The sequence below is a fragment of the Rousettus aegyptiacus genome, unplaced genomic scaffold (genome assembly GCF_014176215.1).
Source record: "Rousettus aegyptiacus isolate mRouAeg1 unplaced genomic scaffold, mRouAeg1.p scaffold_m13_p_16, whole genome shotgun sequence".
In the NCBI taxonomy this organism is placed as follows: Eukaryota; Metazoa; Chordata; class Mammalia; order Chiroptera; family Pteropodidae; genus Rousettus; species Rousettus aegyptiacus.
The window spans coordinates 40,049,070-40,077,034 of record NW_023416291.1 but is presented as its reverse complement, the minus strand read 5'-3'; the positions used below and the strand labels follow the sequence as shown (position 1 = coordinate 40,077,034).

Here is a 27,965-nt window from a genome sequence, read left to right as displayed (position 1 = left end):
TCCCATGTGGCAGCAAGTTCTGCAGAAACCCCATTTTGAGAGGAGGAGTTGTTTTGCTAACATTTTATTGTGGAGAATTCCAACCTTACAAAAGAATAGTACGATGAACGCTCATCTACTCATCAGTTATTAAGTCATTACTAATCTCTTCAGTTATTGCAGCTATAGCCCCTTCACACTCCCCCTTCCCCATCTCAATTATGGGGAAGCACATTTTGGTCATCAGATCAATTACTCAATATTTCTGTAGGTCATTATTACACCTAAAGAAATTGATGCTTCTCTAATAAAAAACCAGCAAACGGCAAACTTTAACAAACTTAAGTAAAGCAGAAAAAAAGTGAACATGTCTAGTTTGATGACTTCACAAACACATTAACACATTAAGTACCTTTTTCAGTGTCTGCAGCTCTATCAAGTAATCTTATAAGTTATGTGATGTCTCTGACAGTGGATTCCACACATCCAAAGAGGGTGCTGAGGATAGGGTTGGAGCCTGGCTGGGCCACTGCAGGATCTCTAAAGTAGGGAAGAATCAAGAGGGTTTTAGAGTGGGAGTTCCAGCTTTAACACGTGTCAGGGACCTTGAGCAAGTCATGAATTCCAAGTCTCAGTTTTCTTTTGAAAATTTTTTAAAGTCCTCGCAGGTATGAGGGAGCATTCGAAGTGATAAACAATACAAACATTTATTAAATATATAATATAAACATGTAAATATATTTGTTATGTAACCATGGATAACAAAACATGACATTTATTTAGTGCGCTCGGCACTTGACTGATTTCTTTACATTATCTCTTATGGTTTGAACGTGTGCCCAGCATCTTGTCTGGCGACTAGTTGTAATTTTCATTCCAACATGGCCTTACCGTGCTGCTTTTGGAGCTGAAGTCCAGAGATGTTATAAACTTATCCCAGATTGGCACAGCACCCCGGTAGCAAGAGTCGGGATTGGAGCGGTGCCCCGCGCTGTAGACCCGGCTCCCTCTGGTGGGTCCCCAGGGTACAGACGCTCCTCCCACCCGGTTGCGTTTGAGCCTCAGGCCTTTCCGTAGTGCATGGCTCCGCCCCTTCGAACTCCACAGGACTCCACCTCCAGACCGGCTTTTCTCAGCCAATCACCGCTGGCTTGGAATAACGGAAGGCGGGACAGGGCAGGGATCTCATGGGATTGGCAGGACCCTTAACCATTGCTATGGGGATACGCCGAGATAGACAGTGAGATGACCCAATAGACGTGAATACAGAGCCTGGAGCGAGCCAATGCGGTCGGGAGGCGGGGCTCGGTTGTGTGTAGAAAGGGCCCGGGGGATTGTTGCCGCTATCGCAGCGTGGGACTAGCGGAGCAGTTGCGGAGTCCTCGGATTCAGTGGTCGGTGCTGCCATGAGCTACACAGGTGTGTCCGGTAGGGTTGGTGGTCGGGTTCCATGTGGGGAGGGACGCGGAAGGGCCAGGGCAGTGCTGGGCTCACCCGCGTCTACCCCGGAGCCTGGACACTGTCTGTCCTCTCTTGCGGTCACAAAATGGCGCCGCTGGCCTGTCTCCTCAGGTTCGTGCCCCTTAAGCCTTGGCGCCTCAGTTCTCTGTGTTGGCACTCTCGCGTCCCGGCTCTTAGCCGCTGGAGGTGTTGGCTTATGTCGCCCTTTTCCGTGGGTCCTGGCCTTGGCGCCCTAGGTCTCTCCCAACCTCCACTGCAGCCTGGCCTTCTCGGACCACGACGCGTCAGGTGGCCATTTCTTGGGTCTCGGCTCTTCCGATCAGTCAGTGGGCTCGGCTGCCGGGGCTCGGCTGCCGTCGCCATTGTCGCCCCCTCTCTCGCGCAGTGTCCCTGCGAGATGCTGCAGCTTCCCCCGCCCTGTACCTGCCCCGGGCTGGGAGAGGCGCCAGACCCTAGGGCGAGGAATCAGTATTTGGAGGATTTGGGCTGAGCGGGGCACCTTGGGCCCTGAGAGGCTGAGCCTGAGCCTGGCTAGGAATGACTGGCTTCCACGGTAATTTGTTTACCATCTGTCAAAATTTATCGTGTCAGGTGCTGAATAGGCACTGGAATACTGGCAAGAATTCTTCAAGCATTTTATAGGCCAGGGCAGAGCACAGCAGGCAAACGAATGAATATGGGATGTATTCTGAAGTGGTCAGTACCCTGAGGGAGTGTTCTATTACATGGAGTAGTTGGAGACCTCAAAGAGGCGACGTGCGAGCAGAGACCCAAATAGATTAAGGGAGTTAAGGATATCCGTCCAAGGGAGCCCTTGACATAAAGATCCAGGGGCACAGGAGCTGCCTACCTCCTTAGAATAACCACCAGGGAAGTCAGTGGGACTTGAACAAAGGGGCTGGTGGATGATGAGATTGGGGAGAGGCGGGAAGGGGGGGTGGCGGTTAGCATGGGATATACTTGGGCAATTATAATTATCCCTGGGTGAATTGGACTGCTGGGTTTGCCTTGGCAGTAACCAGTTAGGCTGCTCAGCCAGGAGCAATAGACTAGGCCTCCCCCCTTTGATGGGAGTATTAGGCTTACTATGTGTGGTTGCCTGGTTACCATACCACACTTGGAGTGTTCTGTTTGGAGTGTTCAGGATTGAGAATGGAACCTGAGTCTCTACGCTCTTCCATAGGCTGCTTTATGTCAGCCTAGGCAAGGAAGTGGTGCCAGGCCTCCTCCCTATTCTGGTTCCTAGGTCAGGAGCTTGGCAAGAACCCTGGTTTTTCAGGCAACTGCCCCTTAGCCCAGTGGTTCTCAACCGGGGTGATTCTGCCTTCCAAGGGACATTTAACAACGTTTGGAGACATTTTTGGTTGTCATATGGGAAGGGAGTGCTATTGCCATCCAGTGGGGGTAGAGGTCAAGCATCTTACAAAGGTAAGATGCGCCCCCCCCAACCCACCCCACCTCCACTGCCCTCACAGGAATTTTCTGTCTCAGAAATCAGTAGTGCCAGAGTTGGGCAACCCTGCCCTAGCTTTGTAGCTTTTCTGGTTCAGGAAGAAAGTCACTGGGGTTGTTACATCCCTGGAATTGAGTTGTAATCCTTTTTTTTTTTTTTTTTTACCAAGCCTTACAGAGAACTGGAAGACAGTTCTGTGGTTTTTAGGAGCCAGACTGCTGTGTTGTGGAGTAAGTTAATAAGGGAGCATTTATATTTACAGAGAAGGAAACCGAGTAGAGAGGTCCATTAATGACCAAGTCTGAATTTCAACTCCAGATCTTGTAGGCTGTAATTCTGGGTTTGAGTGAGCACTGAGGTAGTCAAGCTAATGAGGTAATGATTAAATTTTACTTGATTTTGATCAACTGAAAACCACAGTAGCTTTGTAATGTATTCTTTCCTTTTTAAGAAGCAGACCACTCAAGTTGGGCATTTTAAGTCACATCCAGGATAGCTATTTTGTCTCGAAGGAGAACTTCTTGAAGACTTGTAGCAAATGTTATCTTTATTATTATAGAAGGTGGTTAAAATAATTTATTTTTCTGATAACTTGTTCAGCCTTTTTATTTATTTATTTATTTATTTATTTATTTATTTATTTATTTTTTAGGCAAGGCAACCCTTGGTTGACCTCACAGATTGCAAGGACCTTGTCAACTTACACTCCCTTATTTTTTATTTATTTATTTTTTAAATTTTTTGCACCTACAGCACCTGGTCTTCCCAGGTGGTCTCCCATCCAAGTACTAACCAGGCCCAACCCTGTTAGCTTCCAAGATCATACAGGATTGGGCATGTTCAGGGTAGCATGGCCAAAGACTTGTCCAGCTTTTGAACCTAGTTTATGTGTATTTGGGAAAGGACACTGAGGGGAAAGATGAGAGCAATGGGAAAAAGGGACAGAAAAATCCAGATTCAGACCTTAAAACAAAGGTCTGAAATGCTACCATTGTTTTTATAGGAACATTTATTATCTTATAGTTTGTGTTAAGAAAACACAAGTAGTTTAGCCGGATTGTTCTGGCTTGGGATCTCAGATTACATTTTGTATGAGTCGGGACTGTAGTCTTCTGAAAGCTTCACTGGGGCTGAAGGACTAACCTCCAAGGTGGCTCAAACTCACATGGCTGGTAGGTTCATACTAGCTGTTGGTTCCTCACCATGTGGACCTCCCTACAGGCCTGCTAGCAGGTTCTCACAATACAGTGGCTAGTTTCCCCCGGAGTGAACAAAGTCAAAGCCTCAGAAGTCATACTCAGTTATTTCTGCAATATCTTTTTGGTTACACTGCCTACCTCTATCAGTTTAGGAGGAGACAATATAATGTCAGGAGACAAGAATCATTAGAGACCATCTTGGAGGCTGGTTACCACCAGATAGTATCCTCTTTCAGAAAAAGGAGAATAAAACTGTGAAACTTTGTATATCTTTGTGTAAAAAGATGTGAGAGAAGCTGGCCAAGAGGGATGGTCTGTGATGCATCTTTATCATAAATCCACAGTTCGACCTTTAGTTTTATAAGACCAAAAATTTGCTTATTTTAGCTTTTTACCCAGAACGGATTAGGCTGGTATATCAAACCAAGAAGAGGACAGTTTATGAACCCCACAATAAAGAATTTACTCATAATTGGAGGATAACTGGCTAAAGAAAGTCCTACCCTGGAGATAGTATTGTAGAACAGAATATTAATGTGGGGAGGACAGAACTAGAGCAAAAATTGCCATTGAACTCAAGGTTGGATGGATTCTTTCCTTTTTCTCGGTGAAGAAAGAACCAAGGTTCCCCTCCCCTGAATAGTTACAGAGCTTTTGCTTTGCAGCTTTCATACTGTGTTCCAGTATGTATCTTGTCAGTGTATGGTAGGTTCCACTTGCAGGTGCAGTGCTTACAAACTGCATTCCCTAAAGTCTGGGGAAGTCTGGGGCCATTTTGCTAGTGGCACTATTGCTGAACAAACAGGTTTCTAGAAGCTGATTGAGCAAACAGTATGAGAAAGCAGGAGGGTACTTTTTTACACTGTGAGGTTTCCCCACACTGTACTACTACCTGAAGAATGCTTTCACTGTTTCTTGTGGACAGTTAATCATTAAGAATTTGGGCATCTCGGAAGGTAGTTGGTCTTTGGAGGGAATTCATTTGAATGTACCCTCTTTAATTAGGGAAAGTGAATAGGGTTGGGTTTGTATACTTGTGGTTTTCTCCTTCCCTCTTACTTCTTATTTCCCTCTGAAAAGTAAAGATAAAGTGGGGTCCACCTATCCTGGTTTGAAACCCTTGGAGCTAAGTGCGTTTTGGAATTCTAGCTTGAGAAGAGATTCCACAGCACCTCCACCGGGATCTGGGCCAGCACCTGATAAATTAAATGCATTATTTCTGTGCCAAATGGGGTAAGAAAAGACCGTGATTGTGCTCACAGGTCAGTTTTGCCCCCACATGAGTATTACACCACATTTGAGGAGAGTGCTTGGTTTATAGACCTTTTTGGACTGTGAAATTGCAAGATAAGGGATCTTGGCTCTGCCCCCTTTGTTGGCAGTGTTGAGGACAAAATGAAATAATGCAGGTAAAACTCTTAGCACCCTGCAGAGGAAACACTTGTTCAGTGTTGGCTGCTATTGCTGTCATCTTTGTTGCTATGGTCTTAAGAGAGGAACTAGAGAGACTGTTGACAAATAAGTGAATGCCCACCCCAGGGGAAGGCACTTGGTGTATGCTTTTGTTGAAAATAAGTTATTGGAGGCGCTGGCTTTAATTTTTAGGTCGTGAGTTGGCTCTGATGGGAATAGGCAAATATCATTTCTTAGGATATCTGTTATAATTTTAGTGCTGTGGGTAAATCATTAAAAAATTTATTTTTAATGTTTTAAAGATAATGTTAGGTTTCATCATAGTCCATTACAGTCAGCATTTAAGAACAGTAGTTCCTGATAGAGGTTCAGGTTTTCCTTACTTGATAATAATTTATTGTAAGTTGAGAAGTAGTTTGAGTTGAGGAAATAGGAAATAATATATAATATTGCATATAAACATGCAACCCCAAGTAATTACTTTTAAGAGGTAATACATTTTAACGTATATAAACTAAAACGTCAACTAAAAAATACAAAACAGTTTTGGTTACAGAGTTGGGATAAGAGGGAGAGTATTATTTGTCTTAACATTATTCAAAACTAACCCTGTCCTTGTTTTAATTGGAGGCAGCACACCTCTAATATATCAGTGATTTGATATAAATATTTTTCTCATTTAATTGAATGATAATTTAGGTACTCATTTATCAAAACATGTTACTGGTTTAAAGTATTTGAAAATTTTTATCCAGTTCTTCTGGTGTAGCAAATTAAACATAGCTTGCCTTTCCATTGGTTAATGTGTTCTGGAGGTGTAATTAAAGTGTTCAAAAGCTAGAGTTTATGGTGGCTTTCCAGTGAGGTGAGGGCCTGCCAGCCAGCCAGTCTACACTAAAAGATATTCTTAAGTCATCCATCATGTGGTTTGTTTGAAGAAATTAACCACACTGTGCATATGTTTAGGCTTTGTCCAGGGATCTGAAACCACTTTGCAGTCGACGTACTCAGACACCAGTGCTCAGCCTACCTGTGATTATGGTAAGTGTGGGCCCTGGGAACCAGAGCGTTGATGTTCTGCCTTCTAGTGACAGAGCAGTCTGGTGTCCTCTTGCCTTTGGACTTGCTGTCACCTTGTCTTGCTTTTCTAAATCCAAACATGTATAAAGTGGTATGGTAGGCTATTAGAGTAGCTAGTGCTCCCCTTGGAGGCACTTTTGGGAGAGATGCCTGTATTGTTAATTAAGCAAGCTGGAATTTTGGGGGCCAGAAACTGGTTTCATCGACCCCTTAACATTTTGTTAGACATCTGTGACAGAGGTCTGGCTTCAGAAAATCTTGAGGGACTGGGAAGGAAAGTGGCCAATCAAAGTCTAAAGGATTGGTTTGAGCAGAAACCAAGCCATTAACTTAGCTCCAGTATAGTGCAGGGGACTGCTGTGCTAGAAAGGCTGCCTATCTAAACGTAGCAGACATTTAGAGATGTCAGGCCTCCTCAAGCCAGGCAGCTCCTTGCACGCCTGTTTGAAGGAAAATCTGATTCATTCCTTAAGTGTGGACAGACACACTAAATCAAATTTAGAAGTAGCCACCTGATGAGATCTATAGATATTCTGATAAAGCAGTTGTTCTGTGGTCTGTAACCCTAAGTGTCTGTTGAGAGCCCTCTTTAAAATTAATAAAGGTAATGCCTTGGTTGCTGAGATGGGTAATTTGTTTTACTACCAAGGTCTGAGGAAAGACTGAGCCTACATGGTGACATTCCTCAGGAATCACTGAGTAAATGGACATAAGTCCCTGAAGTATTAGCAACTAGTCTCTGTGGGAGAGGGAGACTTAAACTATTTTGAAAATGAATAAGGAGGTGTGGGTAGTTGATAAATGAGGAGAAACTTGGTTTGCATGGCTTCCCTCTTCTGCGCTTCCTGCCTCAGCTCTTTTAATCAAACATAGTACCAAATTGCACATCTTTTTAAAATTATTTTCCCTCTGGTTTACATATTCTTGTTACAAGCATTTTACCAGATGTGCCATTTGCAAATATTTTCTCCCAGACTCTGGCTTGTCTCTTTATTCTGGCCTGCCAGTCTTTTGAGAATAGGAAAATCTTCATTTTAATGAAGTCCAATTTATCAATTTTTACTAGATTGTGATTTTAGAGCAGTGTCTAAGAAATTTATGCCTAACCCAAGATCAGAAAGATTTTCCTCTAAGTTTTCTTTTAGGTGATACTTCATAGTTTTAAATTTTACATTTATTTTTTTGATTCATTTTGAGTTAGTAATGTTTCTACAAGATGTGTAGTATAGGTCAAGATTCTTTTTTACCTTTATTGAAAATCAGTTCAACATGTGGATCTGTTGACTGGATTCTCTCTCTGTTCCATTGATTTATTTGTCTCAATTTCCTACAGTACTAGTCTTGATTACTATATAGTAAGTCTTGAAATCAGTTAATGTGAATCCTCCAGGTTTTTTTTTTCTTTAGAATTAACTTTGATTGTTCAGTTCCCTTTATTTTTGCATATAAATTTTAGAATCAGTTTGTCTATTTCTATATAAGTTCTTTCTGAGATTTTGAGTGGGATGGATTTGAAGCCATAGATTAGTTTGAGAAAATTAACATCTTAACAATATTCAGCCTTCCATTCCATGATACTCCATCTATTTAGATCTTTGATTTCTTTATTAGTGTTTTATAGTTCCTAACATACACATCTTGCACATATTGTGTTACATTTACACCTATGTATTTATGTAGACAATCATGTTTTGAAAGATGAAGGACAGTTTTATTTTTCTTTCTGGCTTAAATTGCAAGAGTGACATAACAGCATTTAAATAACATTTTGAAAAAGTCAACCAAGAGCCCACCATTTTAATATTTAATTTTCATCATCATATTAATCTTAAGTAGTTGAATAATTTATAGGTGGATAAATTTTTATATCCTGCTTTATTTTGCTTACTGTTAGAGACATTTACTTGTGCTACATAATGCTTAATAGGTTTTTTTTTGATGGCTACATGAGCTATTTCGCTTACTATTTTTTCTTTGCTCTATAGGTATTACTTACTATGACCATCTTCTCTTTTCTCGTTTCTTTTTTAAAATAATTTTGTCCTTAAAATTGTCCTTGTCAACAGTGGTCTCACTTTTTTGGGAATGGAAGTGAGTTTGGATGTTCTTTTGGAAGGGGCAGGTCTCAGGGGTCCCCAAAAGCAATAGTGTAGACAAAGGCTTCCACTTGAAAGGACCCAGCTGGGGAGCCCATCAGGGAGTCTGGATTGTTCTGAGCATATTACGTATGGTGTGTTTATCTGAGCCGGTCCTAATGACCAGCAGCCTGTCTTTCTGTTTGCAGAGTCAGCGCCCGCTCCTGCCTCCTTGCCATTCTGGTGGGTCCTCAGCAGCTGAACCCCTAGGGACCATAGTCTAGCCTCACAGGCAGAGCCCTAATGGGTCTGCCTTTGCCTCCCAGTCCTGTCTCCTTTTGAATACTTACTGTCCACTGTCCCTGGTGCAGACAGCCTTGTGCCTAGGCTCTCGTTAACTGCCAGGGCTATGTGTGCATTATTCTTTGTGTGGCTCTTGCCAGCCTCTTCACTCGTTATGTGACTTCCCACTCCTGGCTATCTATTGCTGCTCACTGGTTAGTGTTTCTCTCCTTTAACATGCAGTGTTCTGGGCCTGAATAGTGCCCAGATCTGCTGTGTGCTCAAGATGATAGTTGTTGAGTAAACGAATAAATGAGAAGCCTCTGCTTTCTTTGGTTTCCCCAGACAAAGAGGATTTTTGCTTTGGAGCTCTCTCGTGCCTGCATTCATTAAACATAACAGTCATCTAAAGTGTCATCCCCCTCTCCCACCCCCTATTCATCTTCTCTTTGTGCGCACCTTTGCTTCCCTGTGGCTAGATTCTGCTGTTCATTTCACTGTCTCACTGAGCTTTGGTCCTGCCCTGGGATGAGCATGGCTCCTCTGCAGGGCAGAGAGAACCAGAAGTAGGAGGTGACTGGGCTCTCACCAGAGACACTGGGAAGGTGGTCGCTTGTTCTAGTGGACTCCCCTGGGGCAGAAGCATGTCTTCTTGACTCAGAGTTCTCACTTAGCTTTGTACTTTGTCAGTTCTCAGTGGCTTTATGTTTCTGAAGGAATGATTTTTTTTCATGTGCTATTTTAAACTCCAGAACGTATTTAGCTTATAATCCAGATTGGAGTTGTGTCTGTATTGTCCTTCCCTCTGCTGGTGTGTTCCAGCACAGCATACTCGGAGAATTCAAGAGCTTGGTGGCCCTTCCTGTTAAGGCAGACATCTGAGGAACTAGAGTAGTCAGTTTCTCTGTTCAGATGGTTCTGTTGGACAATTTGAGTGACATGACTTTAGAGTGGATATAGGCTCTGCTGAGCTTCTTCAATATCAGAATCTGTGGATGGCACCAGAAACTGCTTCTCTTTTCCTCTGATTGGTGCTTAGTAGGGATCAAGGGTAATCTCATTTTGGCTCCTTAAGAGAGAAGTATAGGAGCCAAATTCCTTAGCTGAGAGTGTCGTGAAGGGGAGGCTCCTTGAATAACAGATAGTCAGAGCCACAGAAAGTGGAACACCAAGGCAACGAGTGGCCTGGATCATTTATGTGGTGTTCTCAAACTCCAGGTTTCTCAAGGGCAGGTTCACTTTCCTGCAGCAGTCAGATACTGGGAGTTATTGTCTTCATTTATGCCTGAATTAAACGCTCATTGTATTGTAAGCAATTGTAGATGTAATTACTCTTTTACTTCTTATAGGATATGGAACTTGGAACTCTGGGACAAACAGAGGCAAGTATTATTCCCATGATCGCTCCCCTTTCCCTTAAGTTAAGCTGGTATGTGCTTAGCATTTTGGGTGGGGTGGGTGCCTTTAGGCTCTGGGAAGGTTCCTTCTTGGGAAGCCTCGTAGGGAGAGATAGAACCCTCCAGCTTTGGGTGGCTAGAGTCCCCAGCTTGTCTCTGTGATAGAAAACGGCCTGTCTCTGTGTTTGTCTCTCTGTCTCTCTTCATCCTGCCCCCACCATCTCTATCTGTCTCTCATTGCAGGCTATGAGAACTATGGTTATGGCTATGGCTATGGCCAGGATAACACTACCAACTATGGGTATGGTATGGCCACTTCAAACTCTTGGGATATGCCTAGCTCTGACACAAATGCAAACCCTAATGCTGTGAATAGCGCCAGTGCTGATTCCGTTTTATCCAGAATTAACCAGCGCTTAGATATGGTGCCACATTTGGAGACAGACATGATACAAGGAAGCGTGTACAGCTCAGGTGGAGAAAGGTGAGTGGGCACTTGCCTAGGGGCTGAGGCTCTGCCAAAGGCACCTCCTGCCTGCTGCCTGCTGGCTTCTCCCTCTCTGAACCACCTTCATGTCTGCTGCTTACCTCCTGCTCTGCTGCTGGGGCTCCCAGAGACTGCCGGGGGTCTATTGCGCTTCCCTTCCCTCACATTTGTTCCCGCTTTTTCCACTGCCTGGTGGCCAGCCTCTCCCACAGCTTATAGGGGGAAGAACATGACCAGACTGGCTTCACTGTACCCTCAAAATGGCTCTTAGGAGCAGAGTGTTAAGTGGCCCTTCCCTCTGGAGACAGCCATTTGGAGTTCGCATGAGACTTTGTGTCCTGCATGCTGTCAGGGCAAGACAGATTAGGTTGGGTGTGAAGAGTGGGATGAGCCTTTGGGGCGGACCACAGTGGGCTGGGACAGATGTGGATGCTTCCTGGCCACTCTTCAGTGCCTGTCAGACATATGCCTATTTAGCCTCAGAAGTGCCCTGTGAACTATCACCACCCTTTTTCTGCAGATGGGGAACATGAGGCATAGGCAGGTCACACACCCTTGCCTGAAGGCTCCCAGGAGTAAGTGGTGGAGCTGGGCCTGGCACCCAGACCTGTCCTACTCCCCAGTATCATATTGTGGGTGTTTGTCACTGCCTGAACTGGTGTTGGCCCAGGAGTTCTTGTGCCCTAGTGAGAGGCTTCAGTAAAGGGGGCACACAGAATTTTAGCACAGGGTGAAATGGAGCAGCCTAATGGCTCCAGCTGACAGATGGGAGAGAATAGAGAGTAAGAAGGAGCTAGGCTAGACATTGGTGGGATCAAGTGAGACCCCAGGGCTACCGAGAAGCAGATGGTACCAAGGAGACTTGTTTGCATGAGCTCTGTAACAAGTAAAAAGTTTGGGGAGAACCACCATGCACATCCTCTGCTCTTATGCCTGGCAGCCATGGTGCTTGGAGCTGAGGCTGCCAAAGGCTCGGAAGGGCTTGGCTCTTGTCTCAGTGGCCATGTGGATCCTGTGCTGCTTCCTGTATACCATCTTTCCACAGCCTGCATTCAGGGAGCAGGGATGAAGGGTGGAGTGACAGGTAGCACTGGCTGCTTCCTGTGCCTGCGTCTGGGCCTGTGGGCTGCAGCCACAATTAGAACAGCTCTCTGTGGTGCCCCCTCTCCCCTCGCAGGAGGTTTGACCTACCTTCCCCATTGCTGTGTAGAGTTTGATGCCCCAACCTAGGCTCCAGGTTGATGTGATTTTTCTAGTGCCTGGGCAAGCTCGCAGTGTCTTCCTGGGAAACACTCCCCATTTTGGGTGGTGAGGAGCATTGGCGGGTTTTGGGGGTTACCCCAGCTATGAGGGATGAGACCAGCACAGGGTTTCTCTTGGGCATTATCAGCGCTTTGGGTGTTGTGATTACCACAGACACGCGCACGTTTCCAAAGAGCTAAGGGCAATGGGGTGTCTCTGCTCCTGAGACCTACTTTACCCCAGTTGTCATCCCTTCTTAGGGTCTCCAGGTAGGCAAGTGGCAACATGCAGGCTTAGAGACATCAGCTGAGAGGCCTTTCCTTCTTTTAGAACTCTACTCCTAAGAGGCTTTTTATCTCACATGTCTGAACACTGAATCTCCTTAGCAGGGTGGGTGGGTGCTGGAGCAGGGCTTCCTGTCCTCAGGACAGTGAGTTTTGGGGGAAGGCAGGGGTGATAGTACCTGTGGCCCTTCCTGATGCTTGCCACCTATCTCTGCAGATATGATTCCTACGAGGCCTGTGACTCAAGGGCCGTCTTGAATGAGCGTGACCTTTACCGGTCAGGCTACGACTACGGCGAACTTGACCCTGAGATGGAAATGGCCTACGAGGGCCAGTATGATGCCTACCGTGACCAGTTCCGCATGCGTGGTGGCGACACCTTTGGCCCACGGGCTCAGGGCTGGGCCCGTGAGTCCCGGAGTGGCCGGCCAATGGCCTCAGGCTATGGGCGCATGTGGGAAGACCCCATGGGGGCCCGGGGCCAGTGCATGCCTGGTGCCCCCCGGCTGCCCTCCCTCTTCTCCCAGAACATCATCCCCGAGTACGGCATGTTCCAGGGCATGCGTGGGGGTGGCGCCTTCCCAGGCGGCTCCCGCTTTGGCTTTGGATTTGGCAATGGCATGAAGCAGATGAGGCGGACCTGGAAGACCTGGACCACAGCCGACTTTCGGGTAAGTGGAGGAAGTTGTCCCTCCCAGCTCTTCACTGGACTGCAGAAGGCACCCAGAGCCACCTGCCCTGACCTGGCACTCTCTTTCTAACCCAGACCAAGAAGAAGAAGAGAAAGCAGTGTGGTAGTCCTGACGAGCCAGACAGCAAAGCCTTCCGGACCGACTGCTCAGACAACAGTGACTCAGAGAACGGTGAGCTGGGGCACTGGCCATTGCCCCCGCCTCCTGCCCCCTGTGGCTCCTGGGCTAAGTGTCCCTCCTTTTACCTTCTAGATGAGGGCACTGAGGGAGAAGCTGCAGAGGGCACTGAAAGCGCAGATGCTGTGGAAAAGGGCTCCAGAGCGGTAAGTGGCCCTGCCCTTAGGGATGCTGGTGAACAGTGGGCTATCTATCATGGGAGCCACAGGCTGGCCTGAGGTGGCTCTATATTCAGTGTGGGGGGCTATGGTAGAGGGAGCAAGGCTGTGGGCAGGCTGCTTTGCCAGAGTCGGGATGAGTCCTCTGTGCAAGGGCTTTGGGAGGATGTGAGGTCCTTGTCGCTTAGAGCCATTATAAATAACTATACACACTTTGACATTAGATTTTTGAAATCGTGTCTTAGGAAGGGGAAGATGAAGAGGGAAAAGAGGAGGGGAAGGAAGATGGCAAAGAGGACGCAGAAAAGGGTGAGTCTTCTGAGTGGCCTGAGTGCTGGGGCAGCTCTTCAGGTGCTCATCATGGGAGGGATCCGGCTTAGGGCAGGGCTGTGGCAGAAATGGGGCCACTTGGGCCATCCCTTACAGGATCAAGTATATGCTAGCACGGGCTGCTCTTTCTGTGCTCCCTTCTTGCTCTGCCCCCATTCTTCCCAGGCAGAGTCTATGGGTGGTATTGGCCCTTGCCTAGCTCATTGATTTTGACTTAAGGTGGGGCCAGCAAGCAAAAGTGTCAGGGAACCCCAAGTATACTTTTTGCCCTCAGTCCCTCAGTAACATGCAGTCTGAGTCTGCAGGGACCGGTGTCTGAGCTGAGAACCTTGGTGCAGTTTTTATTGCTCTGGTTTGCATGTCCTCTCCCCTAGCACCTCTCTCCAGCCCCTGTGTTGGGAGTCCATGTTCTCCCACCTGAGTGATGAGCGCCAGCAGGTATCTAACAGTAAATCCAGCCTCAGCCCACTGTTGCCGCGGTGCCCAGTGAGGGGTGGGCAGGGCTGTGAGAGCTTTGGGATCTTTGCTCCTGGGGGCTGCACTTAGGATCCAGCCAGCAGCAGCCTCCCTGCATCTCATCACCTGACCCCTCTGATTTTGTGCCATTATTCCCACCGAGACAGCCTCTCTTTGCCTTCCAGCCTCCCCATGGCCCACTCTGCAGAACGTGGGTGTCCTGAAGAGTGATGGCATCAGCACATGTCTTCTCCTCTTAAGGGCCTAGGCCAAAACTACTCTTCATCTACCCCAGGGTACCCACCTGTTCGTGGCCAGAGGCCTTGCTCCAATAGCTGCTCTCAGAATAGACCTATTGGAGCAGATGATGGGTGATCCAACCAGAGGCCACAGAGCCTGCCCCGACCTGACAGAGCCAAGTCAGTGATTGTGCCCCTCTGTTCCCACAGGATCCCTAAGTGCCCAGGATGAGAGTAGCCAGACTAAGCACAAGTTACAGGCAGGCAAGAAGAGCCAGGACAAGCAGAAGAAGCGGCAGCGAGACCGCATGGTGGAAAGGTAACTAGCTTCCCTCCACCCCTTTGTCTCTGCCTCGCAATGAGGCTGCCGCCAGGAGAGGAGGGCCATAGCTCTGCTGCCTCACCGCCCTCTGGCCTCCTTTGGGAGCCACCACCTGCTCAGCCGTGCATGGACCCTGCTTCCCGCCAGGCCCAGTTCCCAAGACCTGACTCGTTCCCTGTCCCTCTACGGCCACCTGGTGACCGCTGGCGTCTTTGGCCTGAGACCCAACACTGCTCGGCACCATTGCCCAGAAACTCCGGCGCTCGGTCACTTGGCACACGAGCTCTGAAGTGCATTGGGGGCCTGATGCCCCTGCGGGAGGGGGCCGGCTCATCAGAGACTCGAGGTTCAAGGCTCCTGTGCCACCCCAGCTAGCTGCCAAGAGGTCGCCACCATACCCAGGAGAGATGGCAGCACCTGTGGGTTATGGCAGCCTTGGGCCTGCCCTCTGCCCTGCCCGCTGGCCCTGTCAGGCCGGGCCTATCTGTGGCTGAGCCCTTCACGCCCCTTGGTCGGGTCTGTCTGCCCTCAGGGCTCCCGCACTGGCGCTTGCCTCCTCCTCCTCCGCCTCAGACTCTTGCTCTTGCTGGACCTTCCTCAGCCTCGCCGGCGCCCGGCCCCTGGGCTCTCCAGACAAAGCTGACCCCGTGGCCCAGATAAGGACGTCCGGCAGAGGTAGGGACCCGCCCCGAGGCCTCGGTGGCGGCCGGCCTTCTCCGCCCCTTGCCACGGCGGCCTGCTCCAGCCCAGGCCCCAGACCCCGGGCTTCTGCTGTGGACACCAGGCCCAGACAGAGCACCTCGCTCAGGTGACTCCAGGCTGCCCTCTGGCAGGCCAGGCGGGCGCCCTCCTTCCAGCTCAGACTGGTCTCTTCTCAGAAGAGGAAGATGAGGCAGCAGGTGCCCAGGCCTGCTTGCCTCCCATCCCTCCCAGCACCACCCCTGAGCAGAGGATGGGCTGGGCCTTTCAGTCCCCCAGGCCCCAGAAGGAAGATGCAGCACCTTTTCGGGCCCTGCCTCGGGACTGCGTACTCCACTCTGCGCGTCAGGGCCATCTGGCTCATGCCAGGGCATCCTTCCTTCCGGTCCCCAGCTGGGCCAAGTGCACAAGCTCCTGCCCAACCTTGGTAGAGAGGCTCTCCGGCAATCTTCCAGCGACTCCTTGCCTGTTGCAGCAGCTGCTGCCTCAGGCTTCAGCCTCCTGCCTGTGGGAAGGAAGAACTCCTTCCTTGTCCCCTATGTTGCAGTAACTGCAGCCTACAGACTTTTTGTCCCTTTCTGCTCCCAAACCCACTGGTCCCAGCTTGTGCCCCTGCTGGGACCACACTTCAAAGGCCCGTGAGCAAGGTCTGTTTCAAGCCTTGCAGCTGGGTTGGGTGAGGCAGCAGCACTATTCTGTGGGACCATTAAGGCTTCAGCCCCTCGTTTCCCTCCTGTGGCAGGATCCAGTTTGTGTGTTCTCTCTGCAAATACCGGACCTTCTATGAAGATGAGATGGCCAGCCACCTTGATAGCAAGTTCCACAAAGAGCACTTTAAGTATGTAGGCACCAAGCTCCCCAAGCAGACGGCTGACTTTCTACAGGTGAGCCTAAGTGGCACGGCTGCTCCTCACTTTTCGGCCCCTCAAGATATAGAGCAACCCACAGGAACCTTGGTCTGTCTTCCATGTTTCTGGCAGGAGTATGTCACCAACAAGACCAAGAAGACAGAGGAGCTCCGAAAAACTGTGGAGGATCTTGATGGTCTGATCCAGCAGATCTACAGAGACCAGGATCTAACACAAGGTGAGGAGGTTTCATCTCACTCATACTTGGCAGGGCCTCAGCCTGTTCTCTCTGGTCATGGTACCGTTTTTCCTTTAGGGAGGGTCAGTGAGAACATCCTCAGGCTCACAAGGAAGTGGCAGGGTGAAGTGGGGAGCTGGTCTGGTGTTTTTCCCAAATTCCTGGGTCTGTCTTAGGCACCTGGGACCAGTGGTGACCCTCTTTTTCCTCCACAGAAATTGCCATGGAGCATTTTGTGAAGAAGGTGGAGGCAGCCCACTGCGCAGCTTGTGACCTCTTCATTCCCATGCAGTTTGGGATCATCCAAAAGCACCTCAAGACCATGGATCACAACCGGAACCGCAGGGTGAGTGGCCACCAGTGCCCTTCCAGCATCGTGGGTAGGTCCTGGGGTTATAACCTCTCCATGCTGGTGAGGGACTGCAGGTAATGTGGGGGGCAGGCACATATAGACATTTCCAGCCCAATGCAGTTAGCGCAACTACAGAGAGAGGGGCAGAGAAGGAGGCTCTGCTCGGAAAAAGATGGTATCAAAGCTGGACTTTAAGGATCAGTAGGTTATGGGATATGGGGACCTCCATGTGCATGTAGGCCAATGCCTAAATTAGCTTCAGAAACCAAAGAAGTATATAGTACACATGTTGATGGAGGAGGAATTGGACTTGATTCACTAGGCCTGAGCTGAGGGGAGGGGTCTGGGCTTGCTTCTCTAGGCAGCAAAGTTTGTAAATGGAGGGTGAACAGGATTAGAATTGGTGTTGAACTAGAGATTTTGGGAACCTGGTGTGGGAGGGAGGTGGGGGGCCAGTGAGGGGCTGCTGCAGTGTCAAGACAGGTGTGCCTCCACCTTTCGAATGAAGAGAAAGGCAGACTAGAACTGTTTAAGGAAGCGAACAGGAGGTTGGCTTGAATGAGTGACCAGGAGTCTGGGATATATCAGATTTCTGGTTTGAGTACCTACTGGATAGTGATGTTAAGAAGGGGAGGGCAGGGTATGGCACAGGAAAAGGAACAAGTTTGGCAAGAAACTGAACAAATTCCATCTTATTTTCCAGTGTATCCTCGATGCCTAGCACGGGAGCTAGAATAGGTAGTTTTTGGTTGAATGAATGATATGCCAGGTTGGAAGTGGCTGTTAGAGATCAGGTGGGGTGGAGGGCCTGTGCGGTAGAGAGAAAGCTAAGAACAGGTCTGGGCTAGAGAGAGGCCTGGCTGCCATCTCCCTGGGGGAGGCTGAAAGGTTTTATGAGCAGGTGGTAGCAGCCAAGGGGAAATAGCATTAATCAGCCTTTTCCTATGCCCATTGAATTCATCTCTGGTTTTTCTCATGCAGTAATTCTCAACAGTGGGATGGGGTTTAAGGGTCTGGCTTGAGTGGTTGAAGAGATTCAGGATTGGAGATTCACTGCAAAAGCTGGAAGATAAGGAAAATGTCCATTGGCTTTGGCAACAGAGAAGCTATAAGGATTCTGCCAAAGCCTGATTCTTGGGTTGGGAGCTATAAAAGGTAGGGAGAAAGCAGAGAGCAGATTTCAGAAGGTGGACATTAACTTTTAGGCAATCCAGGTGAAGTGAAGTGAGTGATAGCTAGTAAAGTATAAATTCAAAATTGACCATAAAAGTTTAAAAAGAAAAAAAAGAAAAAACTATAACAATTGGTAACCATAAAGAGGTTTGGAAAGGTGATGAAAGATATTTAAGAAGGCACCAGAAATAGTTGGCTTATAGAGATAATTCGAATATAATTTAATTACTCTGTATTTTAAAATTTCAGACTATAGAAATGAATGGAAAGCTTCTGATTATTTTGGTAACGGCTTTATTGAAATATTGATGTACCATGCAAGCCACCCATTTAAGGTATACAGTTTAGTAGTTTTTAATATATTCACGGTTGTGCAGCCATTACCACAATCAATCATAGCTCATTTTTAGCACCTCAAGAAGAGACCCCATACCTTTTAGCCACCACTCCCTAACCACCAGTGCTCCCCTAGCCTTAGGCAATCAATAATATCTGTCTCTTTATTGGCTTATTCTGGACATTTCATATAATTGGAATCACTTAACATGGGGTCTACTGTGATTGACTTCTTCCACTTAGCCATAATGTTTTCAAGGTCGATCCACATTGTAGTATGTATCTGAACTTCATTCCTTTGTTATGTGGCTTAAAAATAATCTCTTGTGTGGATAACACTACATTTGGTTTATCTGTTCATCGGTTTGAGCATTTGGGTTGTTTATACCTTTTGACCACAGCTACCTGGGTTTATTTATAGACTCTAAATTCTACTCTATTGTTCTATATATTTATCCCTATGTCAGTACCACACAAGCTTTGTAGTTAGATTTGGAATCAGAAAGTGTGAATTCTCCAACTTCGTTCCTCTTTTCAAGATTGTTTTGGCTATTCTGTGATCCTTGAGTTTCCATGAGTTTTAGAATTAACTTGTCAGTTTCTACAAAGAAGCCAACTTGGTATTCTGATAGGATTATTTAATTTTTAGATCAAGTTGGGGAGTATTGCCATCTCAACAATATTGTCTTCCAATATATGAATAGGGGTGTCTTTCTCTGTATTTAGGTCTTTGATTTCTTTGAACAACATATTGTAGTTTTCAGGGTATAGATTTTATACTTTTTTTGTTAAATTTATTCCTAAGTATTCTGTTTTTGATACTATTGTAAAGGGAGTTGTGTTCTTTAATTCCGTTTTTTGAGTTCTTTGCATGTGTGTAAAAATACAATTGATTTTTTTTCTTGAGATTGTATTCTATAACCTTAGTGAACTTGTTTTAGTTCTAATAGCTTTTTTAGTGGATTCCTTCGGATCTTCTATGTACAAGATCAGTCATCTGCAAAAAGAGATAGTTTACTTCCTTTCTCATCTGGATACCTTTTCTTTTTCTTGACTAATTGTCCTGGCTAGAACATCCAGCACAGTATTGAAGGGAAGTGAGAAAAGACATCCTTATCTTGTTTCTAATTTTGGCGGGGAGGGAGGAGCACCAGTCTTTCACCATTAGTATGATGTTAGCTGTGGATTTTTCATAGATGTCCTTTATCTGGTTGATGAATTCCTATTTTGCTGGGTGTTTTTATCCTGGAAGGGTGTTGGATTTTGTCAGATGCTTTTTCTGCATCTGTTGAAATGATCATGTGGCTTTGTTTTTTATTCTATTAGTGTGGTATATTACATTAATCGATTTTGGGTATTAAACCACCCTTGCATCCCTGGCATAAATCCTGTTTGGTCATAATATGTAATTCATTTTATATGTTGTTGTATTGGACTTGCTAGTATTTTGTTAAGAATTTTTGCATTTGTATTCATAAGAGATCATTGGTCTGTGGTTTTTGTTGATGTCTTTGGTTCTCGTAGCAAGGTAATACTAGCCTTAATAAATACAGAAGTTTTACCTCCTTTTCTGATTTTTGGAAGAATTTGTGAAGAATTGGTATTAATTCTTTAAGAATTTGGTAGAACTTGCCTGTAAAGGCATCTGGACCTGGGCTTTCCTTCGTGGGCACTTTTTTTTTTTTTTTTTTTTTTAAATAACATTCAATTTCTTTACTTGTTATTGGTCTATTTAGATTATTCTTGAATCAGTTTCTGTAGGTTTTGTCTTTCTAGAAATGTGTCTATTTCATCTAAGTTACCTAATTTATTACATACATTGTTTATGGTATTCCTTTATAATCTTTTCTATTTCTGTAAGGTCAGTACTGCCTCTTTCATTTCTGATTCTAGTAATTTGAATCTTTTTTTTCTTGGTCAATCTTGCTAAAGGTTTGTTAAGTTTTACATTGAGCTTTAGAAAGAACATGCTTTTAGTTTCATTGTTTTTCTGTTTCCCTCTTCTCTACTTCATTAATTTACACTCTAATCTTCATTATTTCTTTCCTTCTAGTTGTGTTTAGGTTTAGTTTACTCTTTTTTTCTAGTTTCTCTAGGTGGAAAGTTAGTAGTCTTATTAATGTTAGGCTTTTATAGCTATAAAGTTTTCTCTGAATACAGCCTTCACTGCATCCCATAATTTTTGGTACATCATGTCTTCATTTTCATTCATCTTAAGTTACTATCTAATTTCTCTTTGATTTCTTCTTAGACAAATTGGTTATTTAAGGTGTCATTTAATTTCCACACATTTGTAAATATCCTTAATTCCTTTTGGTTACTGATTTTTAATTTTATTTTATGTGGTCAGAAACATACATTATATCATTTCAGTCCTTTTTGATTTACTGAGGCTTGTTCTGTGGCCTAGCATATTGTCTGTACTGGAGAATGTACCTGTGCACTTGAGAGAAATGTATATTCTGCTTTTGTTGAGTGTTCTGTAGATATGTTATAGGTTTTATAGTGTTCAGGCCTTTTATTTCCTTATTGATCTTCTGCCAAGTTGTTCTCTACATTAATGAAAGTGGGATATTGAAATCTCCAACAATTATTGTTGAATTGTCTGTTTCTCTCTTCATTTCTGTCAATTTTTATTTTACATATTTTGGTGCTCTGTTAGATGCAGCTATAATTTTGTTCTCCTGATAAGTTGGCCCTTTTATCGTTATAAATTGTCCCTCTCTATCTTAGTAACATTTTTTGTTTTATATGCTATTTTGTCTGATATTAGTATTCCCAGTTCGGCTTTTTTATGGTTGATGTTTGTATATCTGTTCCCATCTTTCAATCTATTGGATCTGTGGTGTCTCTCTAATGGACAGCATATAGTTTGATCTTGTTTTTTTATACAGTTTGACAATCTGTACATTTTGATTAGATTGTTAATCCATTCACACATAATGTTATCAATATTGGATTTTTATATCTGTTGCTCTTCTAGTCCCACTTAACTGCTTTCTTTTGTATTAAATATTTTTAGTGTAATATTTTAATTTCTTCAGTAATTTTTTTGTACTACGTCTTTGGGCATTACTTTCTTATTCTCTAGGCCAGGCTTCCCCAACCCCCAGGCCACAGACCAGTACCAGTCCATGGCCTATTAGGAACTGGGCCGCAGAGCAGGAGGTGAGCGGAAGGAGAGAGAGTGAAATTTCATCTATATTTGCAGCTGCTCCTCAGCACTAGCATCACCACCTCAGTTCCACCTCAGATCATAAGGCATTAGATTTTAATAGGAGCATTGGTCCCTGGTACCAAAAAGGTTAGGGACCACTGCTCTCAGCCTTACCTTATACATGTTAACTTTTCAAAATCTGCTTCAGATATAATAACTTAATCATTGAGATTAACTTATTCTCTGTAGCTCTTTACATGGTTTCTTGTTATTGTGATACAAAACATTACATCAATATGTTACAAATTCAGTAATATAATGCAGCGTAATTATATTTTTTTCTTTTAAGGAAGCTGACAGAAACAAGGAAAGTGCCTACATATTTCTAGCTTTAATATTAGCCTTATTTTTTCTTCTGGATCTCTTCATTTGGATTCTTCCTGGGGATTTGAATTATCATCTGTAGTCATTTCCTTATTATCCCAATACAGCTTTACTCAGCCCTCCAACTTTGTCCTGTTATTGGCAAATGTATTACATTTCTATATGTTATAGGTCAAACAGTACAGTTATGTATATTTTATAGAACTGCTTTTTAAGTCAGTTGAGAAGACAGGAAGAGAAATAAGCATTTATAGTGTCTTTTATAATTAAATAATTACCTTTTTTGTTCTTTCATATGGATTCACATTATTTAATGTCTGGGATCACTTGCTTTCAGCTTGAAGAACTTCCTTTGGTATTTTTTGTACAGTCTTGTAGGTCAAAGGTAGAAGTGGAAGAGGGGAGAATTAAAGGGGAGGGGAAGTGATTTATTTTCCTCTCGTTTCTTTTAAGATTTTATTCTTGTCTTTGCAAAAACACAGATGTGTGAAAGTGCCTTTGCTTTCAGCATTTTTGTGATGTGTCTTTGTGGATCCCCACAGAGCTTCTTAGGCTACTGTGCTGGAAGTCTATCCTCAAAACTGATTTTTAACCTTAATTCCAAAAATCTGATACGGATACTACTACCAAGACAACACTGCGTAGATTACTTTATCATTAAGGACTAAAAGTGCTAAGTAAAATATTAGTAATTATTAATCTAATAGTGATTCAAATGTGTGATTTGTGTTTATTTGGAGATTTTTGAGCTTCTTGGATGTGTAGATTAGTTTTTCATCAGATTTGTAAAGTTTTTAGCCATTATTTCTTCAGATATTTTTTTCTGCTCCTTTCTCTTTTCTTTCAGTGCTTCATGATGCAGTTGGTTCATGTACTGGTGTCCAAGGTTGTCGGACTGAATATTCATTTTTTTTCATTCTATTTTCTGTTTTTCATCAGATTAGTATGATCTCTATCGATCTACTAATTCACTAATTCTTTCCTCTACCAGTTCAAATCTGTTGAGGTTCTAGTGAAATTTTCATTTGTTATTGTATTTTTCAGATCCAAGATTTGTATTTGTTTCTTTTATTCCATTTCTTTTATTGATATCTCTCTCTATTCAAAGAGTCAGTGTCATCATGCCTTTTCCTTCTTACCTCCCCATCTTGTTATTGTATTTGCTTGTCTATTTGTCTAGTGACTAGTCAGACTATTTTAGCGAAATCTCTTCTTTTTCATCCCCAAAGTGTGAAGCCTCTGATACTGTGCCTTGGAGTAGTAAGGCATGGGCAAGTGCACAGCTATCCTGGGATGACAGTGGTTTTGACAGGGCTGTCTTTATCTTTTTCCCAGACTACACTCAGCTATTAAACTCCACAAATTGTTGGCTGATGCCTAGAGGCATTAAATTGCTCCCTAATCTTATCTAATGAAATTTGGGCCTCTTTAAAGGGATTTTTAAGGGCGTTGTTTGATGAGATTGATTTTGAGCCTAGGGAGGTTCTTCTTAGATGTCTGTTTTACTGGTTCTCTCTGGTAACCTAGGAGCCAATGTTTAAGTTCATATTGTTATCACATCTACCCATCTCCTTTAAATTGCCTTTCTATACAAGTTCCACTGTTTTGAGAGAGCCCTTAAACTTCTCCACATTCTTGCAAATGAAATAAGTTTCTTTAGAAAGAGATTTGAGAGCTCATTGTTTTAAGGCCTTCCTTTCTCCCTGGGCAAAATCTTTGAGCCCTGGCTTTGGGGCGGGGGGGGGTGGGGGGGGGGTGGGGGGGTGATGACAATGGAAGACTTCTCTTTGAGTGACTGCTGCTTTAGAAGAGAGGGGTTGAGAAGGCAGCTGTAGCCACTAGTTTTCTTGGTTTGGTTTGCCTCTTCCCACATGGGACCTCTGCTTTATAGCATATTTAGCATATTTTCAGTATGCTATGCCAAAGGTCAAGCCTCTGTTCCATGAGTGGGGCTTGGATAGAAGAAGCAGCCCCCACCTCTCAGAAGAATTTCCCCGTAGCTTAGCCTCAACAGCAGGTAGCTAGATATTAATATCCTGTCCCTCCTGGGAAAATATAGCCCTCAACTGTGGTGAGCTGGATAGAGACAGTGGAGGTCTGTGTTTTTGGTAGCACCATCTGTAGTGGAGTTTACATCATGCTTAGCTGCAAAGCAGGGAAGCTACAGATAATGTTTCAGCCACCACAACTTATTTTCTTCTGAGTTTCAGTAGCTTTTCCTCACTAAATATTTCATTTGTTATATGTTCTTATGACCATTTCCAGAGATTGAAAACGGTTGGGGTTTTTTTTGCTTTCATTCTTTATCGTTTTCTTTAGTTTCACTAGGGAGCAGATCCACAGAGCTGTTCAGGCTGCCATGCTGAAAGTTTATCCTCAGATTCATTTTCAAGAAGCCTTTTAACCTTAATGGAAAAAATCTAATCAGGATAATACGATGATGAAACTGTGGATTCATTTATTATTAAAGGATAAAAGTGTTCAGTAAAATATTACTAATATCAATATAGTAGTAATTTAAATATGTGATATACTATAACTATGTGATATACTATAAATATGTGATATACTATTTCTGGAATGCAAGGATGGTTCAGTAAGAAATAAGCAACATTAGTATAAAATACTGGAAATTAAAACTTCATATGCAAGTGATATGGTTATATTCTTAGAAAGGCTGAATGATTCCAGCAAAATGTTCTTAGAATTCATAAATTTAGGTAAGTGGGGGTTGGAATTCATGGTAACATAGAAAAAGTACTAGTTTTTCTCCACTCTTGTAATAAACAGAAACATAAATGGGGGAATGGAAAAATCTACTCACAGTAACTACAATATGTATGAAATAACTATGCATGTAGATCTTAAACTTCAAAGACATGAAACAAGACCTCAGTGAATGTAGGAACATACCATATTCTTAGATGGGAGCCTTAATAGCAAAAAAAAACCAAAAACCAGTTCTCCTACATTAATGTAGACTACAATTCCAGTCATTCTGGGGAAGGGACTGGCTTAAATTAAAGTATTATTTATAGAGGTAAATCTAAGAGTAGCCTAGAAAATTTTGCAAAAAGCAGTACTGATTCCAGGGCCTTGCTTTAGGCGATACGACTTATGACAAAGCCATTGCTATGAAGAACAAAAAAGTGATATCAGCATAGTAATAAAACTGTAACCAGTGTAGAGTCTAGTGAAAGATCCCAGTGTGTTTTGAAATTTAGTATTTGTCAAAGTCAGTAACGGTCTCTTATCTGAAACCCTAGGGCCAGATGTTTTTGAATTTCAGAACAATTAATTTTGGATTTCAGAACAGCTACATGGTACGATCACTAATTTACCTAGCAGGATCTGGGAAAGTATCTTCTTGAGCAATCAGTAATTCTTCAAATGACTTGTACAGGTGGGATAAATAAGGATGGTACAGAAACATAATGTCAGCTTGTTTTTTGCCATCAAATAAGTTTTAGAAGGAAAACCCTACTTTTTGCATATGTTTTGTAAGGGGTGTGACCTCTTATCAATTCAATGCTGGAAACTGGTTTATCTTATAAATTTTTGGAAAGGAGAGGTGGCTCCTACTTCATACCATATATTTAAAGTCCAAAAATCTTAAATGTAAAAAAAGAATAAAATTTAGATTGTTTACCTTGTTGTTAAAGGAAGCCTTCCTGAGCAAGCAGGGAAACCCAGAGGCCATGGAGAAGATCACTGCATAAAGATATTGGGCAGGTGGCCCAATGTGCATATCAGAGCACTTGGATTTGCTGGTGGACAGGGACATGCCATGAGACGCACAAAAATACCCCACAGTGATAACATCTGATGCTGATGGAGAGGCAGTGGACAAGTACATTGTTTTAATATAGGTGGAGGGAAGCGTGGCTTACAACTTTTCTGCAGAGTACTTAGGCACTCTCCCTGTGGAGAACCTGTTTGGTAGAATTAAAAACACCAGCATAGAAGTATTTTAGTTCATTCTGGTGGTATTTGGTTATTGCAGTGAAAATCTGGAAACAATATAAATGTGCCTCAATTGGGAGACACTGTGGTGTGTCCGTAAGTGCTCATCCAGGGAGAATATGTTGGCAAGTGAAAAAGAGTTGGAGAGGAACTGGTCTGTAATAGTATCCTAACTGTGCATCTTTAACTTGTTTCCTTTGGAGGAGTATGCATGAAGCCTTTTAATATTTTCCCCAAGTGGTAGAGAAAATGTGTAAAGAAAAAAAGGTGAAAGCAGGGAAGGGGGACTAGAAGCAGCAAGTGAGATGGCTTTCTGAATGATGATGTAAAGAGGTGGTTGGAGTTGAGTAGGGGTCCTGGAGCTGTCCCCCCCGCCCCCACAACAAAAATGGCTTTATCGTTTCCTTTCTGCTTATGGCTTTATTGTTTCCTTTCTACTTATGGCTTTATACGTGCATTACCTTTGAAATGATGAAACTTTAGGTTTGCCTGTACTCTCACCACAAAGGAAATCACCTAGCATTCTGGTGTAAGTCCTCCCAGACAAAGCCTCTGGCAGCTATACAAATGGTGTCACACATCTTTATTATCTTGCCAGCAGAGAGAGGAGCCTTATTTTTAAGGACTGCATAGTGTTCTTTTAATGTATGATCTGTTAAACTACTCTTCTATTGAACTGTTAAGATACCTTAGATTTTCACTAGTAGAACCACTGTGTATGCACATTTCCAAGTCTAAAGATAGGATAGAGTCAAGGAATTTCTTGGACAATTTTTTACTTTTGATAAATTCTGTCAAACTGCTTTCCAGAAAATATAATAGTTAAGCTTCTTGCCAATAGAGTAGAAGTGCCTTTTTAAAATCTTGCCTTTTGGGTGTACTTATTCATCCCTGGATGCCTATGGATTAAAAGGATGTGTATCATGTAAATAAATTTCCATTTGTATTCCTGTTTTTATATTCTCCCTGTTGATTAAGAGTTATGTGCATATTAGGGCAGCTGGCTCGTTATGTTTTGCACATTTGGATTTTAGTAGGTTTTTAAATCTATTCACTTGTTGCTTATGATTTTTGTACAAGTAAATCAGATTTCTCCAATACAGCTGTAAAAACAGGCCTTTAATCAGTTAGCATACAGTAAGTATGGTGTGGCAGGAAGGAGCCTTTGAGCAATGATAAAATCAGGTTTTGGCGCCATGCTTATAAGGTGGCCTCAAGCTTGTACCCAAAATACATTACCTTACAAACCTACACAATCTAGGTGGAGTAGAGGCGGAGGTGTGCCCATCTGGTGGGGTGGGAGGCCTTTCAGTGCCCAGAGCACCCTCTCCAGCCCCGCCTACCCTGCCCTGCCCGCAGCTCATGATGGAGCAGTCCAAGAAGTCCTCGCTCATGGTGGCCCGCAGCATCCTCAACAACAAACTCATCAGCAAGAAGCTGGAACGCTACCTGAAGGTGAGGCGCTGGCGCCTGGCGCCGGCTCCACCTGCATCTTGGTCCCCTAGTCCTGGTCTCTGGCCCCGGGGATCCTCCCTCCCTACAGCATCCTTGCTCCTCTGCAGGGCGAGAACCCTTTCACCGACAGCCCTGAGGAGGAAAAGGAACAGGAGGACGCCGAGGGTAGCGCCCAGGATGAGGGAACACTGGTTGAAGCGACAGAGGGCGTGGAGGATGCCGAGGGCGCGTCGGCACAGCCCCCTGTACCCCCTGAGCCCGCTCCCGGAGCTGCCTCCCCGCCACCACCGCCGCCGCCCCCCGAAGAAGACGAGGAAGCCGTGCCCCTGCTGGGTGGGGCGCTGCAGCGCCAGATCCGCGGAATCCCGGGCCTCGATGTGGAAGCCGACGATGAAGAAGAGGAGGGCGGCGGGGGCGCCCCGTGACTTGGCCCCGGAGCGGGCAGGGCCCGCGCGCCCGGGGCTGGAAGCCGAGCTTAATAAAGTTATTCCCATCCCACCTCTTCGTTTGTCTGTCCGTTGCGGGAGCCAAGACGCCGGTCAGGGGTGGGGGTGCGCGCCCTCCGGCAGCGGGGAGAAGTGCGCCTGCGCGTACTGAGGCTTCGCGGCCCTACCCAACCTCCCACGATGCTTTG

At 44.6% G+C, this 27,965-nt stretch overlaps 1 protein-coding gene and 1 pseudogene across 3 annotated transcripts; one reads left to right on the top strand and one right to left on the bottom strand.

Moving 5' to 3' along the window:
* Positions 1-1,274: 1,274 nt before the first annotated feature.
* On the top strand, positions 1,275-27,829 carry AKAP8L (A-kinase anchoring protein 8 like). 3 transcript variants are annotated; one of them, XM_016157736.2, is made up of 15 exons: positions 1,275-1,398; positions 6,472-6,546; positions 10,292-10,324; positions 10,583-10,640; positions 10,743-10,823; positions 12,570-13,023; positions 13,119-13,215; positions 13,297-13,367; positions 13,625-13,688; positions 14,615-14,723; positions 16,168-16,309; positions 16,406-16,511; positions 16,727-16,857; positions 27,236-27,331; positions 27,439-27,756. In XM_016157736.2, exons 1-15 carry the CDS (start codon positions 1,386-1,388, stop codon positions 27,754-27,756), a joined length of 1,848 nt encoding a protein of 615 aa, XP_016013222.1. In that variant the 5' UTR covers positions 1,275-1,385. The 3 variants fall into 3 exon arrangements, with proteins under 3 accessions (XP_016013222.1, XP_016013223.1, XP_016013221.1); XM_016157735.2 differs by having other exon boundaries at positions 1,277-1,398; positions 10,583-10,823; positions 27,439-27,829; XM_016157737.2 differs by lacking the exons at positions 27,236-27,331; positions 27,439-27,756 and adding an exon at positions 18,286-21,570 and having other exon boundaries at positions 10,583-10,823.
* On the bottom strand, positions 3,638-3,755 carry LOC118612584 (annotated as a pseudogene).
* Positions 27,830-27,965: the final 136 nt, after the last annotated feature.